Source organism: Saccopteryx leptura, chromosome 1 (genome assembly GCF_036850995.1).
Source record: "Saccopteryx leptura isolate mSacLep1 chromosome 1, mSacLep1_pri_phased_curated, whole genome shotgun sequence".
NCBI classification, from domain to species: Eukaryota; Metazoa; Chordata; class Mammalia; order Chiroptera; family Emballonuridae; genus Saccopteryx; species Saccopteryx leptura.
In genome coordinates this window covers 193493332-193510570 of record NC_089503.1, presented here as the reverse complement: position 1 = coordinate 193510570, position 17239 = coordinate 193493332, and the positions used below count along the sequence as shown (strand labels likewise).

At 39.6% G+C, this 17239-nt stretch overlaps 1 protein-coding gene across 5 annotated transcripts in view; it reads left to right on the top strand.

The window, feature by feature from the left end:
• The first annotated feature begins 526 nt into the window (after window positions 1-526).
• HEATR1 (HEAT repeat containing 1) overlaps window positions 527-17239 on the top strand; it is a 55737-nt gene continuing 39024 nt past the window's right edge. Inside the window, exons 1-14 of one of the 5 annotated variants that reach the window (XM_066383681.1) lie at window positions 527-701; window positions 969-1129; window positions 1630-1846; window positions 4369-4510; window positions 6182-6283; window positions 7062-7202; window positions 8561-8772; window positions 9168-9301; window positions 11448-11550; window positions 12397-12507; window positions 12858-12975; window positions 14023-14130; window positions 16622-16717; window positions 17143-17231. In XM_066383681.1, the coding sequence (XP_066239778.1) occupies window positions 988-1129; window positions 1630-1846; window positions 4369-4510; window positions 6182-6283; window positions 7062-7202; window positions 8561-8772; window positions 9168-9301; window positions 11448-11550; window positions 12397-12507; window positions 12858-12975; window positions 14023-14130; window positions 16622-16717; window positions 17143-17231 (1715 nt within the window). In that variant the 5' untranslated portion in view covers window positions 527-701; window positions 969-987. The other 4 variants (XM_066383676.1, XM_066383688.1, XM_066383695.1 and 1 more) reach the window with 4 other exon arrangements.

Below are 17239 nucleotides of genomic sequence, written 5' to 3'. Positions count from 1 at the left end.
TTTATTCTTTTTCTGCGGACTGGTACCGGTCCGCGGCCCAGGAGTTGGGGACCACTGCTCTAACCAGCTGAGCTATCCCACCAGGGTTCAGCAGCTTTAAACTGGTGACCCTGCGGGGACTAGGGCAGGAGGTACTGGGATCACGGAAGCTCCCTATATGTTGGGGGGGGGGGGCGATAGCTACACCGACAGAGTCTTCGTTAAAACTCATAGAACTGTTAAAGCGACAGGCGTACTTTAATTCGTATACTATATCTCACCGGGGTACATTTAAAAGAATCTCAGTGGTGGCGACCAGGAGTGCACAGCGGAGCCGGCCGGCCGTGCCCCGGCAGCAGCCCCAGCACCTCCAAACCCGCTCAGCTGCGGAACCAAGGCTGAGTGACCCCCGCCCGCTACAGACGGCTCCGCCCATACACACTCTGGCAAAGACCGGAACCTTCCCACTCGGGCAGAGCGCAGACGGCGGCTGCATGCGGGGAGGGGGCCCGGAAGTCGGAAGCTCTGTCCACGAAAGCGAGACTTCGTTGCAGGGAGGCGGAGCCATCGTTTCTTATTTCCTGCAAGCTTGTACTTTTTCTCTCGCCGTAGTGCCTGAGACCCGAAGACGTGTTCTAGGTTTCCGGCTAGAGTAGGTGTCGGTCCCATGTGGACCTGCTGTGAGGAGTTTGGGTTCTAAGTCCTGAGAAGTCGAGCTGGTGGTGAGTAGCAGCTGAGGGTAGGTCGGTGGTGTACGGCGTCCGCGGGTTTTCGGGTCTGCGGTACCCAGGCTGAGGGAGTTTTGGAGGGTGCGTGGCCCGGGGCTGCAGTGACGGGATGACATTGTCTGTTTAGTGTGGGCGCCCGCGGAGACCGCGCGTCCCGGGCGGCGGGTTCCTGTCCGCCACGCGGCTGCTGCGGCGGTAAGTTGCTTGCGGTGAAGCGGGCCAGAACTTGACGGTCGGAAGGAACTTGTCTCGGTGTTTCAGAAGTCCGCCAGCGCGAGAGATGACGTCCTTAGCCCAGCAGCTCCAGCGGCTCGCCCTCCCTCAGAGTGACCCCAGCCTCTTGTCCAGAGATGAAGTTGCCTCTTTGTTGTTTGACCCCAAGGAAGCGACCACCATTGACAGGGACACCGCCTTTGCCATTGGTGAGCTGCCCTTTAGGAAGCCCTTTGAAGCATCTTGTTTTCTGGGTGTTGTATTTTCTCGTTTTCTCTTCTGATCTACCCTTTTCCAAAGCGGTTTCTAACTTGCTGACTTATGTTGCTGGGGGAAGAGAAGGACAGTCGTGTGCTAGACGCTTGAAGTGTGTTTCCCGGGTGAAACACCGCGTTCGGGAGGTCACCTACTGCGTAGAGAATAGCCACGGGGGCTGCAGGCAGTGGCTGGGTGGGCGCAGCCTTTCCAGGGGATTGGCCTACTTATAGGGGATGTTAAAAAAGTAGTAAAGTACAGTCCCTGCCAGGAAGCACCTTTTGTTCTCCTGGTTGGTGTAATACTATTCAATGCTATTCATTCTTGGGACTGTATTACATATTATACATGTTAAAAGAATTCAGAAATTTTATTTTAGAGGTGAACAAAACTGGTAAATTGGGTGAGATGACTTTCCTGCAAAGAACTGTTAAATAAACTGACCTTTTTCTAGGGTGCACAGGCCTGGAGGAGCTGCTTGGCATTGATCCCTCCTTTGAGCAGTTTGAAGCGCCATTGTTCAGCCAGCTAGCAAAGACCTTGGAGCGCAGTGTTCAATCCAAAGCAGTGAACAAGCAGCTGGATGAAAACATTTCATTGTTCCTCATTCACTTATCCCCTTACTTCCTGCTGAAGCCAGCACAGAAGTGTCTGGAGTGGTTAATTCACAGGTAGCAAATGGAATTACGGAAAGAATTATGGGCTAACTACATTGATCTTTTAAAAAATTCAGTAATGACAGCATTTATCAATTTAAAGCTGAAAAGTTAGATAAGTGACAGATTAACATTTTGTCTGGAGATGAGGTATGATAAACTTGGCGAGGGTGAGATGAGCATGCCCTTCTGCCATTAAACTTGGTTTTGTTGATAGTGAAACAGGACTATTGATGATCTTGAGGTCGAACTGTGTCAATTCTAAGGTGCTCCTGTCCCTTTGCTGTTACCAGTTGTTACTATGTATTTTGGGTAAAGGGGACTACTAAACTTTTTTTTTGCCAAAAACCAAAAATGAATGGTTTGGGAAGAGGGAGATAGTATCCTTTAAAATGCCATAGCTTTAGAAAAGCTATAATAGCTAACGTGTGTTGAACATTTACACATGAGGCCCCATGATGAGCACTTTACATTCATCATATCAATATTCACAACATTCCTATGGGGAGATACTTGTATCACTCCCATTTTATAATTGAGAAAACTGAGGAGGCATAGAGGGGTTACGCTGTCTAAGTTGCACATTATTAAGCTGAGATACAAGTTTGTTTCCAAGGTCTGATACTTTATCCACTTTAGGAATTGTCTTAGCTGACTCAGTTTTATTTTCTCACTAGCATCATGTCACAGCTTATACATTTTTTTTTCTTTTTCTTCTTTTTTCCGAAGCTGGAAACAGCGCCTGACCGGGATCCACCCGGCATGCCCACCAGGGGGTGATGCTTTGCCCCTCTGGGGTGTCGCTCTGTTGCATCCAGAGCCATTCTAGCGCCTGAGGCAGAGGCCACAGAGCCATCCCCAGTGCCCGGGCCATCTTTGCTCCAGTGGAGCCTCGCTGTGGGAGGGGAAGAGAGAGACAGAGAGGAAGGAGAGGGGGAGGGGTGGAGAAGCAAATGGGCGCCTCTCCTGTGTGCCCTGGCCGGGAATCAAACCCGGGACTCCTGCACACCAGGCCGACGCTCTACCGCTGAGCCAACCAGCCAGGGCCAGCTTATACATTTTTTGTTCATTTTCCCATATGTATGTTTTAAGAGAAGAAAGATTCCTATTTCATTAATTAGGGACGTGGTAGTAAAGTGACTTCCCTTTAGGAAGCAAGTGTGTCATTGAGAAAACAATTTTATTTGGGGTCTTCTGATTAGAATATTAGACTCACCAGACAAAAAGTAATCAAGTCTGTAATATTTTCCTCTGTTTTCTGGCATTTAATTTTCCCCAGATAGATCAATTAATGTAAGGAGTACGTTTTTGCATTTGTTCTTCATTTATTTATTCAAGTAATATTAAGTTTGATACAAAGAAGAGTAGGCTACCCTTGGTACTCTTTTGAAAAAAGTGCTACAGTAAATGTGTATGCAAAGTTTGAGGTGGGGTTGCTTGATGTAGTTGAGGAAATGGTAGCGGAGAAAGCAACATCTTTGCTAATACAAAGCCACATATAAAACTAAGAAAAGGTAGAGTGGGGTGTTATTCCAAGAAAGATATAGGTAAAAGGATGGGGGAGTTTAGACAAGAGGGATCACTTGGCTGGGGGAATTAGAAAAAGCTTGGAAAAGGAGGCATTTGAGCTAGATCTTGAAAGCTAGAAAGGGTTTACTATATATGACAATTAATAATCTGTCTTTTGTTATTAGGGTGGAGGGACCAATACAAAGTTTTGTGATGTTCGCAGACAAATTTTATAGGGTTGTAATTTGATAATTTTTTTTTAATTCAAAGAAAGTAGTGTGGTTTTCTTTTTAATTAGTCTTTTGGTATTAGCATTCTGATAATTAGGGAAGTTGAGGAAACTGTGGAAGGTGAACTTTGGAGTGTGAGGGAAGGCTGAGCATTGCTGCCTGGTGGACCAGGTGCTTCTCTGTTGATTTGACTGCAGTGATCCCACAGTTTTTATGTAATAATAGGTTAAAACAAAAGTTGAAAGTGAATGGAATATAAATTTGGTAATGAATATTAAAAACATTACTGCATAAGAATTGGTAGAATCCTATTGAGTAATTTAATGCAAAATAGTGGGCTTGGCCCTGGCTGGTGGCTCAGTGGATAGAATGTTGGCCCAGCATATGGACGTTCTGGGTTTGATTCCCAGTCAGGGTGCACAGGATAGGTGACCATTTGCTTCTCTGCCTTTCCCTCTCCCCCTTTTCTCCCTCTTTTCCCACAGCCAGTGGCTCGACTGGTTCAAGTGTTGGCCCTGGGTGCCTAGGATAGCTCAGTTGATTCGAGCATCGGCCCCCAGATGGGAGCTGCTGGTTAGATCCCTGTCCAGGTGCATAAAGGAGTCTATCTCCCCTCCTCTCACTTAAAAAAAAATAGTGGGCTTATGTTTAACTGCCCTGTATCATATAGTTATGTGATTGTTTTTACTGATACTCATTCTAATTAGTTTTAGCTCAGTGATAATATGATTAAGAAGTACAAAAAAAATATGCTTGTAAATTTTGTGTCAATATAAGTTGTTTGCTTTTTTCCCCCAGGTTCCACATTCATCTTTATAATCAAGATAGCCTCATTGCTTGTGTTCTACCATACCACGAGACAAGAATATTTGTGCGGGTTATACAACTACTTAAAATTAATAATTTAAAGCACAAATGGTTCTGGTTGTTGCCAGTTAAGGTATGCTTGTTAAATGACAAATTATAATCTTGATTAGGAGATGTAGTTTGGAAAAAATAAAGTCATTAGTGCTACTGATGGCAGTCCAAGTATTACCTCCATCATATTTTCTAATTTCTAGTTTAACTGTTAGGGATAATAGCTGGCTTTTATTTACACCTGGTAACAGGCTAGGAGATTTGCACATATTATTTTGGGTTTTCACAAAACTTCCCCATTTTTACAGATGAGGACAAGCTCAGAGAGTCAAGTTACTTGCCAGAGTTTACATAACTAAAGTAGCAGAGGTCGTATTTGAATACAAATTTGTTTTTAAAGTTTATATCTTTCCACTATTTCATTCTGTGTGGTATTCTAAATTTTGGAACTAGAGAGCTTAAACAAAGTTGAAGGTGAAGAAAAGCAGGAAATAAAAATTAAAAGGATAAGGAAGACTTGAAGGACTTTAAGAAAGTTTTCAAGTTGTAAGGAAAGGGAATAAAAAAGATGAATAAAAAAGATAGTTGCTTTAAGGTGGATCTAGCTAAGATCAGGTAGCATGATTTTGTAGAAAAATAACTGACTTGCCATTATCATTGTTTGCAACATTCAATAGAGGAAAGTAGGTGTATGTTAGAAATTTTACTGAATTTTGGTGTAGCGGTTCAGGCTAGGTATGAGACAAGTGGGTACAAAAGTAGGCTAACAGAATATGGCTGGGAAGAGATCACCGTGGGTTATGACAGTGAGGTCGATCAGAATTTTTAATAAGAAAGGAATGGTAATTTTTAAGTAGTAGAGTTTAAGAGTTTGGATGTAAAGCACTTAAACTGAAGAATGTTCAATCAGAGAAGGCCAGCCTATGATAAATTTCTTATCAAACTACTCAGCATTCATGCTGCCGGTATCAAGATTTTTCCTTAGTCGGCACACAGACCCTGCTGCTCTCTAGACATATTTGTTTCAGGTATCCAGACCCTACTCACCTATTTTACTTCAGATTCCCCTTTTCTGATATTTCAATATTTGTTAAACACCTAATACACACACACACACACACACACACACACACAAACACACACCATGGACATTGCTAGGTCGTGAGAATAACAGTGTAGGTTGGCCAGGTTCCCAGAGTTGTTTATCACTAGAGTTATTGTAAAGCAGTGACAAAACCATGTATTGCATTGGCTCAAAAACCAGATCTAGCTTGTAGAGTAACTGAGAATCTAGAGAATTCAGATTTAGATAAATAATGTATCAAAATATACTACACAGGACAAATAGGCATTTTTTTTGCTGACTACCTCTGTCCTCAATGCTGACATTCTCTTGGATGCCTAAGGTTTGCACAAATTTAGGTGTTAATCTTATCTCTGCCACCATTTGTGAAGAGAGGCTGTGTTTTGTGTTTATAAACTGCAGCAATATAGAGCTGCTGCTGTGGTAGCTATTTTAAAAATAATGATCATTCAATAGCCATCTTTTTTTCTTAGAAATTAAGAGTACATAGGTTTCAGGTGGACATCTTTATTGCATTTGAACTGTTGATTGTGTTGTGTGCCCATCACCCAAAGTCAGATCATTTTCCGTCATAATATTTGTCCCTCTTTACTCTCCTCCCCACCCCTATCCCCCTGGTAACCACTTCACTTTTCCCTGTGTAATGGCTGTCCTTTCTGTCTCTGACAGCAGTCTGGAGTGCCCTTAGCTAAAAGAACATTGATTACCCACTGCTACAAAGATCTTGGATTCATGGATTTCATTTGTAGCCTGGTAACAAAGTCTGTGAAGGTGAGTAGTGTGTTGTTTCATGAATGTATAATTCTAAATGATGGCTTGCTCTACTTGAGGAAAATGTACTGAGGTCTTCCCTGATAACAGTGGTACTTGGAGGAAGTTCCTTTTTTTTTTTTTTTTTAAATCAAATGAGAGGCAGGAAGACAGACTCCTGCATGCACCTCAACTGGGATCACCCAGCAACCCCCGTCTGGAGCCACTGCTCCATTGCTTGGCAGCCTAGCTATTTTAGTGCCTGAGGTAGAGGCCATGGAGCCATCCTCAGCACCTGGGGCCTACTTGTTTATTTGAGTCATGGCTGTGGGAGGGGATGAGAGAGGGAGAGAGAAGGGGAGAGGGAGGGATTGGAGAAGCAGACGGTCTCTTCTGTGTGCCCTGACAGAAAATTGAACCTGGGACTTCCACACAATGAGCTGATGCTTTACTGCTGAGCCAACTGGCCAGGGCCAGAAGTTCCTTTTGTTAAATGACCTGTTCAGGAGCATGGGCAGTGGGATCAGTATATGATCACTAAAGTTGTTTTCCTATAAAAATGAATTATTCTTTTGCCAAATTCTATTTGTTTAAACAGTTTAAAGGGACAATCTAAAAATATCAGGAAGATTAAGTCAGTCTTCTCATATTTAATTGAACCATTGAATTTGTGTATTTAATGTTGTAGATGGTAAAAATTAAAATGTCAGCCTGAGGTAATTGAGGAGAGCTATAAATACGTTTATACTTTTATTAGTCTTTCACTCTGAAAGGTGTTTTGTTTGTGTTTTTGTTCCAGGTTTTTGCTGAGTGTCCTGGGAATTCAGCTCAGTTGAGGGTTCTCTTAACCTTTTACGCGTCTACCATCGTGTCTGCTTTGGTGACTGCTGAGGACATATCAGACAATATCGTTGCTAAGCTATTCCCGTATGTTCAAAAGGTTGGCCTTCCTCAAGTGTACAGTAGATTATTTTGTAGTTGAAGGAATGTTCTTACTTTTAAAATTTGAATTTAGGCATAAATATTCTAAAATAGACAATTTATTTCAGATGGTTGATGAGATTTAATTATTAGGTAAAAAGAAATAGGATTTTTTTATTTTTTATTTTTCTGAAGTTGGAAACGGGGAGGCAGTCAGAAAGACTCCTGCATGCGCCTGACCGGAATCCACCTGGCATGCCCTCCAAGGGGCGATGCTCCGCCCATCTGGGGCGTTGCTCTGTTGCAACCAGAGCCATTCTAGCACCTGAGGCAGAGGCCATAGAGCCATCCTCAGCACCCGGGCCAACTTTGCTCCAATGGAGCCTTGGCTGCGGGAGGGAAAGAGAGAGACAGAGAGGAAGGAGAAGGGGGGGAGGGGGGGAGAAGCAGATGGGCGCTTCTCCTGTGTGCCCTGGCCGGGAATCGAACCCGGGACTCCCGCACGCCAGGCCGACGCTCTACCACTGAGCCAACCGGCCACGGCTAAAATAGGACTTTTAATTAGGGCTTCTTAAAGAATAAATGTTGCTATATGGCCCTGCCACTGATTCCCAGATAAATATCTTTTGGTGTGTGTGTGTGTGTGTAAAACAACAGAAATCGACTCAGTTCTAGGGATTAGAAGTCTGATGACAGGTTGTTGGCAGAGTTGGTTCCTGCTGGGGCCTTGGAAGTAGAATTCTGGCCTCTCTCCTAGCTTCCGGTGGTTCTTGCAACCCTTGGCGCTCCCCGCCTCATGATAGTATGACTCCAGTTTCTGCCCATCTCCATGTGGTGGTCTTCCCTCCCAGGTCCCTTCTCTTAGTAGTCATGTTACCTCACTGGAAAGAGAGTGGACTAGGAAATTTTTAAGCCACAAGCTCTTGTCATTCTTTTGCACTGACTTCTGTTTCTCAGAGTTACCTTGGTGCCTGCCACTTTCCAGGTCCCCAGTGAGCTACAGCTTTCACTTCTCAGCAGGGTCTCACCAACGTTGTCTTCACTCAGACACTGCTTCTGAGTGAAGTCTCCCTTCCAGGGGTGGGAGTTTGCATATAAAAGATGAGCTCCTTGGCTCCTTGGCTGTTAGGGTGTGTGGCAGATGTTGGTGTGGGGACACCCTCTGAGATCCCTTCTCTTGTCTAAGAGACTTGTCACTTCTCTGTGTCCACTCAGGAAAGAGGCTCAGCATCTAGATTTTTCACTTCTGAGGACTGTGCTTTAGATGATACTAATCTCTAACTTACAGAATTACTAACTTAGCAAGATAAAGTAACATTTTAAATAGAATTAGATAATATAGGTCATTCTTTTTCCTTATATTTTAAATATATTTAGGGATTGAAATCATCTTTACCAGATTACAGAGCTGCAACATATATGATAATATGTCAGATTTCTATGAAAGTGACAATGGAAGATACCTTCGTCAATTCATTGGCTTTCCAGATCATCAAAACATTGACTAAAACTCCCTCTCTGATCAAGGAAGGATTAGGCTGTTTAATAGTGCTCCTGCAGAGACAGAAGCCAGAAAGCCTTTGGAAAAAGTACGTATAATTGAATTGGGAAATGGTGATCAGAGGTGGCTGAAATTATTTTGGATAATTTTTTTTTTTTGAAGACAAATTACCAGGCCCTGGTCGATTTTCTCAGTGGCTAGAGTATCGACCCAGTATGCAGATGTCCTGGTATTGATCCTATAGTCAGGGCACACGAGAAGAGACCATCTGTTTCTCTCCCTCTCTCTCCCCTCCTCCCCCTTCTCTCCCCCTTCTCCCGCAGACAGTGGTTCTATTGGTTGGAGCATTGGCCCCGCGCACTGAGGGTGGCTCAGTTGATTTGAGCGTCAGCTATCTTCCCTCCTCTCATTAAAAAAAAAAGACAAATTGACATTTGTGTGTAAGTTGTGAAGTCAACAGCTTGTGTACTTGTTTCTTCAAAGGCCATTTCCTCACTTGTGTAATATTCCCGATCTTATTACAATTCTTCATGGGATTTCTGAAACCTATGACATCAATCCTCTTCTGCGTTACATGCTTCCCCATCTGGTTGTCTCCATCATTAATCATGTTACAGGTATGTGGTTCTGCATTTGTGTCCAAAAACTTGCTAATATTTGATTCTCTTTAAATAGGAACCACACCCATGTTCATATTTAAGATAGTTTTTGCTAACTAATTGTTTTTGTGTAATTTTCTCTTCTTGTATGAGAAACATTGGGGTTGGAGAGAATCCTTGATATGCTCAGGATTCTATTTTTTTAAAAAAAACAGTCCCTATAGGAAAGACTATGAAATTATTTTAAAACAATCAAAATGTGTTACCAAGTAAAACTTTCCATTCTTATTTAGATGTTTAATGAATTTTAGTGATTTCATTCGCAATAAATAACCAGTTGCCAACAAAAGAGTTTTTTGGCAAAAAGAGTTTATTGTGCATAAAATCCCCCCCCCCCAATTTTTTAAACTCAAAATTAATTAGAAAGTGATGACTTGCATTACATGTTTTTTTTTTTGTTTGTTTTTTTGTGGCAGAGACAGAGAGAGAGTCAGAGAGAGGGACAGATAGGGACAGACAGACAGGAAGGGAGGGAGATGAGAAACATCAATTCTTTGTTGCAGTTCCTTAGTTGTTCATTGATTGCTTTCTCATATGTACCTTGACTGGAATCTACAGCAGAGTGAGTGATCCCTTGCCTGAGCCAGCGACCTTGGGCTCAAGCTGGTGAGCTTTGCTCAAACCAGATGAGCCTGCGCTCAAGGTGGCGACCTCAGGGTCTTGAACCTGGGTCCTCTGCCTCCCAGTCCGATGCTCTATCCACTGCGCCACTGCCTGGTCAGGCTTGCATTACATGTTTTTTATGCTTCAATAACTACAGAGAGATAAGGGAGAAATACTTAGTGTCCTGTTGCCACTTGGACTAAGAAAAACATTGCCAAATGTATGTCAGTCTATTAGGAAATAAGGTTTGTTTAACCAAGTCTTGGTTTAAATGTTTTAGAAACATGGCCAGCATAAATGAAGGTGTATTTTTCTTATTCTGATGGTGTTGAGTCTTTGAAAGCAGGGCCAAATGCCTGTTCATACATTTACAGTGAGTCTGAAATAGAAGGTGACAGCCCTTGGTTCAGTAAGGAAGTTTGGGGACGAATGTCTTGCCTGTTTTCAGAGATAACAGTTGTATTCCCTTTGGTTTTCCAAGTAACAAGTTTTAGTTAACTTGCAGTCAACTCTAGTCTGAAAATACTAAATGAAAAACTCCAAGAAAATGTGATTCATGAGTTTTAAATTACATGTGGTTCTGAGAAGTGTGATGAAATCTTGCTCTCCTTCTTGGGACGCAAATCATCCCTTTGTCCAGGGTCTCCATGCTATAAACACTGACCCCTGTTAGTCACTTCTTGGGTATCAGATCAGCTGTCTCGGCATCACAGTGCTACTTACTGTTCAGATCACCCTTATTGCATTTAACAATGGTTGGAAGTGTAAGAATAGTGATGCCAGGAATTCACATATGCCAGAAAGAAGGCAAAGAGTGCTTTCTTTAAAGAAAATGTGAAAGTTCTTGACTTAATAAGGCATTTTATTATCTTACATCATCACAAAAAGAAGGCTGAGTACAAGACAATGAGATAATTTGAAAGAAAGAGACAACATTTACATAACTCATTACTGTATATTGTTACAATTGTTTTATTATTAGTTACTGTTTTTAACCTCTTTCTGTGACTAACTTATAAGTTAAACTTTATCATAGGTGTGTACATATAGGAAAAAACAAAGTGTTCAGTACCCCTAAGGTTTCAGGCATCCCCTGGGAGGTCTTCAAGCATAATCTTCATGGGTAAGGGGGACAACTGTAGTTTAATGAGATTAACGTTCAGGTACCAACTTCAACTACTTGTAATATGACCTGGGAGAAACTGTATTTTTTGGACTTCTGTTTCATTAATGAGGTGTAGGCATGATCATACTTGTTTTTCAAAATACAGAGAATTTCAGGTAAAGGATAAATGAGGGTAATACATGTAAAAATGCTGTGAAAAATATAAATGACTAAATAGGTGAAATACACTTTTGAAAATAGGTTTTTAAAAAAGCGGTTTTAGTGTATAAGTTTTAAAGTTATTCCTATAGGAAAGTTTCTGCTGTAAATAAATTTAATAGTGTAAGCATGCCAACTTATTTACCCAGTCAATTTTAATTTGTTGTATATACTAAGGAGAAGAAACTGAAGGGCTGGATGGTCAAATCTACAGGAAACACTTGGAAGCCATACTTACAAATATCTCACTGGAGAACAACTTAGACCATTTGTTGGCTAGGTAAGCGGTTATTTTTAACATGCTTATCATTTGTATTTTTATGGCTTAGTATGCAATTTTCTAGTATCCCTTTATAAAGTATTTCTTGCTTCATCCATATCAATTCATCAATTATAAGTACTTAGTCCAGTAATTGGGACATCAGAAGAAATAATTTCTCTTGCTTGTCTTTAGTGTTTATACATGATTATGCAAAGTTAATCGTTAAGCTGAATTTGAGGTATAGCTACATGTACTTTGTGACTGTTTAGTTTCCTAGTAATACATGGACCAAATTGCCTGAAACAATATATCACAGTTGGTGTTCAATAAATGTCAACTAGAAGCTTTATACTGAGGGTTGGCATGAGGTGAAGATTCTTTCTATCTCTTCTGTAAAAATAGTTCAGTTTCCCATTTTCTTTTCTTGGTGAAAGGGCAGCTTGATCCAGTGCACTGCGTGTAGGCGTTGCAGACAGATGTGGATTTGGATCCTGCCTCTGTTTCTAGGAGAGTAGAGTAGGAAGTTCTGAAGGCCCCCCTACCATTGTGTGACATTGGGCGGTACCCCTAGGCTGATGTGTCACCATTGGTGCATCTTGCTCTCAGGGTTGGTTTGTGAATGAAAGTGACAAGTAGTTGAGAGCTGGGGCTGAAAACCTGCTGGTCGGTGTGTGGCATAATTGGGCTCACTAGCGTGGCTGCTGTTTCTGGTCTCATTTGGTCTCACACAGATTATAAGACTCCTTAGTCCTAGTTTTATATCCATGTGAGAGTTAGAGATAATATTCCTAAGCCACCTACAACATGAGAGGTACTCCGTGAACTCTAACTCTCATATCTACTGATACTGGTTTTGTTTTGCAGCCTTCTTTTTGAAGAGTATATTTCATACAGTTCACAGAAAGAAACCGATTCTAATAAAGTATCTTTGCTTAATGAACAGTTTCTTCCACTTATCAGACTTTTAGAAAGCAAGTAAGTTGTGTGTGTGTGTTTGTGCCTCTTGTTTTGTTATGTTCCTCTTGTTTTGATTAATATAGTAAATAAATTGTGAAGAGACAGGTACAGGATTTAAATATATTTGAAATGTAAGTGGAATTAAGGATTTTGTGGGGACTGTGGAGAGTATAATTTCTTTATGGAGAGACTTTTTGTTGAAATAGTCATAATAATAAACTTGGCACTTGGTTTTACATATTCCATTTGTTAAAATTTTAGTCTCAGTAATTTTTAAGATTTTATTTATCTTTTATACCTGTAGGGTGTGTGTGATTTAATAACTTTGTATAATTTTTTATCTGAGTTAACTCTTAATTTCTTCCCAGATATCCCAGAACGTTAGATGTTGTCTTAGAGGAACACCTAAAGCAAATAACAGACCTAAAAAAGCAAGAGCTCTTTCACCAGTTTATCTCTCTTTCTACAAGTGGAAGAAAGTATCAGGTGGGTTTTTCTTCAAAGAGTTTGTGACAATTCAGGGTATATTTGTGTGGTTATTTGAAGAACTCCAGAAGGAAATTTGCTACTTCACTCCTCCCTATGTAGTGTTTTATGGAGAGGTGAGATTTTGTACAATTTTGCCTAGTTACCTGGCAGGGATTGAATACCTAGAGAAAGGTAAAGGAATTCAAATAAGTGTGGGTATGGTACTTATTTCAGGAAAGGTATTATTTGAAATTGTATATGTGATGTTCATTATCAGTCACTGAAAGGTGGCCTCACCAGGGTTTGCGATGTCCTTACCTCTCCCCTCTGCCTGTACTTTCCCACGTGGTGCAGCATCCCCAGGAGGCTGGTGAAGTCATTGATCAGAGTAAAAGGAGGTGTATTTGTCTTTCATGAGCATGTTAGAACTTCAGAAATTTTCTGATAATTTACCCTAAGTCTTTTTGCTAGAAGTTAGTCATTTAAGCAGTTCTTATAATTAGACTTGAAAATAAATATGAAGAGAAATAATCATTGTTGACTGTTCTCTTTCATAATTAGACTTTCATCTTTAATAGTGTTTTATTTCCAAATCTTAGTTCAGTGTATGGATTTTCTTAGTCTGATTTCAGTGAAGGAGGTTGTTACTAATTTGAGTGTCACTATTATATTATTTAGAGGAATTGCATTGTGTCTTCAGTAATCAGTTATCTTTAATTTCCATTAAAGTGTTAATACAGTATTTTACCTCAGGTGCTTTTCACTTTGGAATCATATATATAAAGTATACAAAATTATTGCATAGAATTACTAAATTAAACCTACGTATAGATACAAGTATATGGGCAATCCATATCACAGCATTAGCAATACCAATTTTTTCATGTTAGAACTAATACCATGTTCTAGAGACAGATTTTGCTTTACTTTTTGGTTTTTGAAATTAAGACAGCTGTTATTGAGTGGGTTGGGCAGTTTGGGTGGTTTTCTCTGGTTTTTATTCTTGATCATATACTGCTTAGACTTAAGGGTAAAATCATTTGGTAATTGTGATGAATCCTGCAGTTTTTAGCAGATTCTGATACCTCCTTGATGCTCAGTCTGAATCATCCCCTTGCCCCTGTGAGACTTCTGGCTGTTAATCATCTGAAAAATATCATGAAAACATCAAAGGTTTGTGTCTAATAGCTTTCATTTGTTATGTTTTATCCTTATGCTGAACAGTATAATTCTAGAATAAGAACTTGAAGTTACTACCTAGCGTCAATATTGTGTAATTACAGAGATAAGCCGAATAAAGCAGATGAGGGTTCATGGGACAAAAATTTAGGACCGGACACTCAGTATCCCCATTGTAACCTGTGTGTGCTCTGTTAACAACTGTTTTTATGTCTCCATATGGTATATTATTAGGTTAGCTCTACTCTCTAGTTCAGTGTTTTTCAAACTGGAATTTATAGATCAATTTACAGAGGTTCTCAAATTATCTGAGAATTTTTTAGTTTTGAAATTTTATTTAAAAAAAATTTTTTTTCCATTGATTTGAGAGTGAGGGGGGAGAGGGAGAGAAAGGGAAGCATCAGCTTGTTGTTCTACTCGGTTGTTCCATTTAGTTGTGCACTCATTGATTGCTTCTTGTGTGTGCCCGGATCGGGGGTTGAACCTGAACTTTGGCTTGCTTGGGAAGACATTCTACATCCTGAGCCACACAGTCAGGGCCTTGAAATTTGTTTGGTTGTCTTAAATTTTACATGAGTATATTTGGAGACATCAGAATGGTAGCTTTTGGAGCACTGTTCTATGTCAGTATCTGCAGTTGTAATTGTGTTTTAAATTCTGGTGGTTCCAAGTAGTAAGCACAGAGGTTGACATTATTTGTAAATTATGCCTTTATACCAAAATGATATTTTATGAAGACTTTGCAGTGATTCAAATTGAGCATTATTTTCCTAACTTCAGTTATTCAAGCAGCATCTTCACAATATTTGCTATGTTAGCTTACCCCTGATGTTATTTACTTAAATTTTTCCTTTAGCTTCTTTTAAATGGGCTAATTTTTTATATAGTTTTCAAATCATGCGTTTGAAGAGCTAATAGTATATACATTTTGCCATAGTTACTATGATTAAAATGGAATGTTCATGTGTATAATATTTAGAATTGTCTCATGTACTACATTTTGCATATTTGAAAATTTTCTAAAACAGGAAAGTGGTGGCAGTTTATACGGTTTCCCTACTGCATGGTGGTCTGAAGATGCCGAGTTCTGGAACTGGGGTTGTGCACTTAGAACCAGTTCATTTTAAAAGTAGAATTTAATTTCAGCTAATCTTAATTACCACATTAAATTCATCTCAATTTGAATTTTACTAGTTTTGTAGTAAAATTTGACTTGTAAATCTTTTTGTTTAATATTTTTGTCTCCTATATTTTTCAGGAGTTATGTTTAATTTTAAAATTGATATATAAATAAAGGCAACATCAGGACCTGTGAGACTGTTTCTTTAAAAACAGTTGCTCTATGTATAGTCATTTTTGAAATTATTTGATTTCTGATCTGGCATAAATTATGTTTCTTTTACCTACTGCTGATTGGTTTATCTTATTGATTTGTTGGATATTACATTTGTTTAATACTTGCCTTTGTTGTAATAGGAGAATTCCTAGAATCTCCTCTAATATTTCTGCAGCTCTTCTCATCCTTTCTTCCCCTATACCTCCTCTCGCATTTACCTCTGGGTTTGTGGTTGGTGGTTCAGTGAAGGGTGCCGTGCACTCAGCTCCCAGGCTCACTGGTGTACATTCTCTTCTAGAATTCCAGATTGGGATATTTGGCTACTTGTTAGCTCTTGAGAAATGTTGATAGTTGGTACATGAAACCTTGACTTCAGTTTTATGAATTCTAAAGATTTTTAATTTTATCTAACAGCAGAGTGACCTATAAAAAAATTTAGGATTATTTAGTGGTATTTCTTTACCCTCCTATAGGAAGGAATATACATCAGACTGATTAGTAGTCTTATTTTTCAGTTATTGTGAGTGATTATATGCTTTATTTTCTTTTGTTACTGAAAAAAATAGTTCTGTGGGTTTTTTTGGCATACTGGCTTTTCAGTGCATGTCCTTATCCTTGTAAAAATTTTGATGACAATAATAGCTATGTTTAACTGTACTTAACTCTTGTGAGGCACTCTTCTATGCACTGACTTGTATTATTTAACCCTGTAACAGCCTTTGAGGTAGGTGTTATCATTAGCTCTGTTTTGTAGGTGAGAATAGGAGGCCTGGAAAGGTTAAGTAGTAGAGCTAGGATTGAAATCTAGGCATCCTGGTTCTTTAGTCTCAATATCTGGGCACTCTCGTTTTATTAATACGATCAACTCCTTAATACAAAAATTATGTTTAGATTATACATATTGTATTTTCAATGAAAACTTGAAAAGGTTTGTACCGAACAATTCTTCGTTTAAAAAGGCCCTTTAGAGGTTATCTATTGTAGTTCAGTTCAAGTGGGCGTAGAGTGCTTGAATTTGTATTCAGGGCAGAGCCTGTGTTTCCTGACTGGTGCTCTGCAGTGTGTTTCACAAAACCAACCTTCCTTTCTAATGTTCAGTACAGGGTTTTAGCAACAACTAAATTAACATTTTTTTTTTCTCTTGCACAGGAGAGTATTGATGAATCTTTTATAAAAGAAGCTATTTTAACCCGATTAGGTGATGATAGTTTAGATGTTGTTTTGTCGGCTGTTGGTGCTTTTGAGGTGAGTGAATTTGTTTTTTGTTGAAATGCATACTTTTTGGTAAATATTTTCTTCTCCTTTTCATAAAATTCTCTGCTCTAGGCAAGAATGTATTTGAAAATTATTCTTCCATTGGATATTTAATCTCTCGAGAGCACAAACTTAAGCCTGGTTTGGGAAAGCTCATGGGAGTAATTAGATTGCATAATTTTATACATGCAGAAATTCTTCAGAAGAAAAGTACTTTGTGAATTTTACCTTGAGGTCATGGAAAGTTGGCTTAATGAATGCCACTTTAGAGAAATCGCTCTCATAAAAGTTAAATTATACTAGGATTTCTGAGAGATAAATTTTTTATAATTCATTATTTTTTAAAGTTAATTTAACAAGTACTGTATATATTTGAATCAAGTAGAAATTTACTTGGGATATTTCTTCCCCTCTAGATTTACAAGAGACACTTTTGTTCAGAAGTGACTGTTTCAAATCTTTTGAATCTCTTTCGAAGAGCAGAACTTTCAAAAAATAGGGCATGGTATGTAC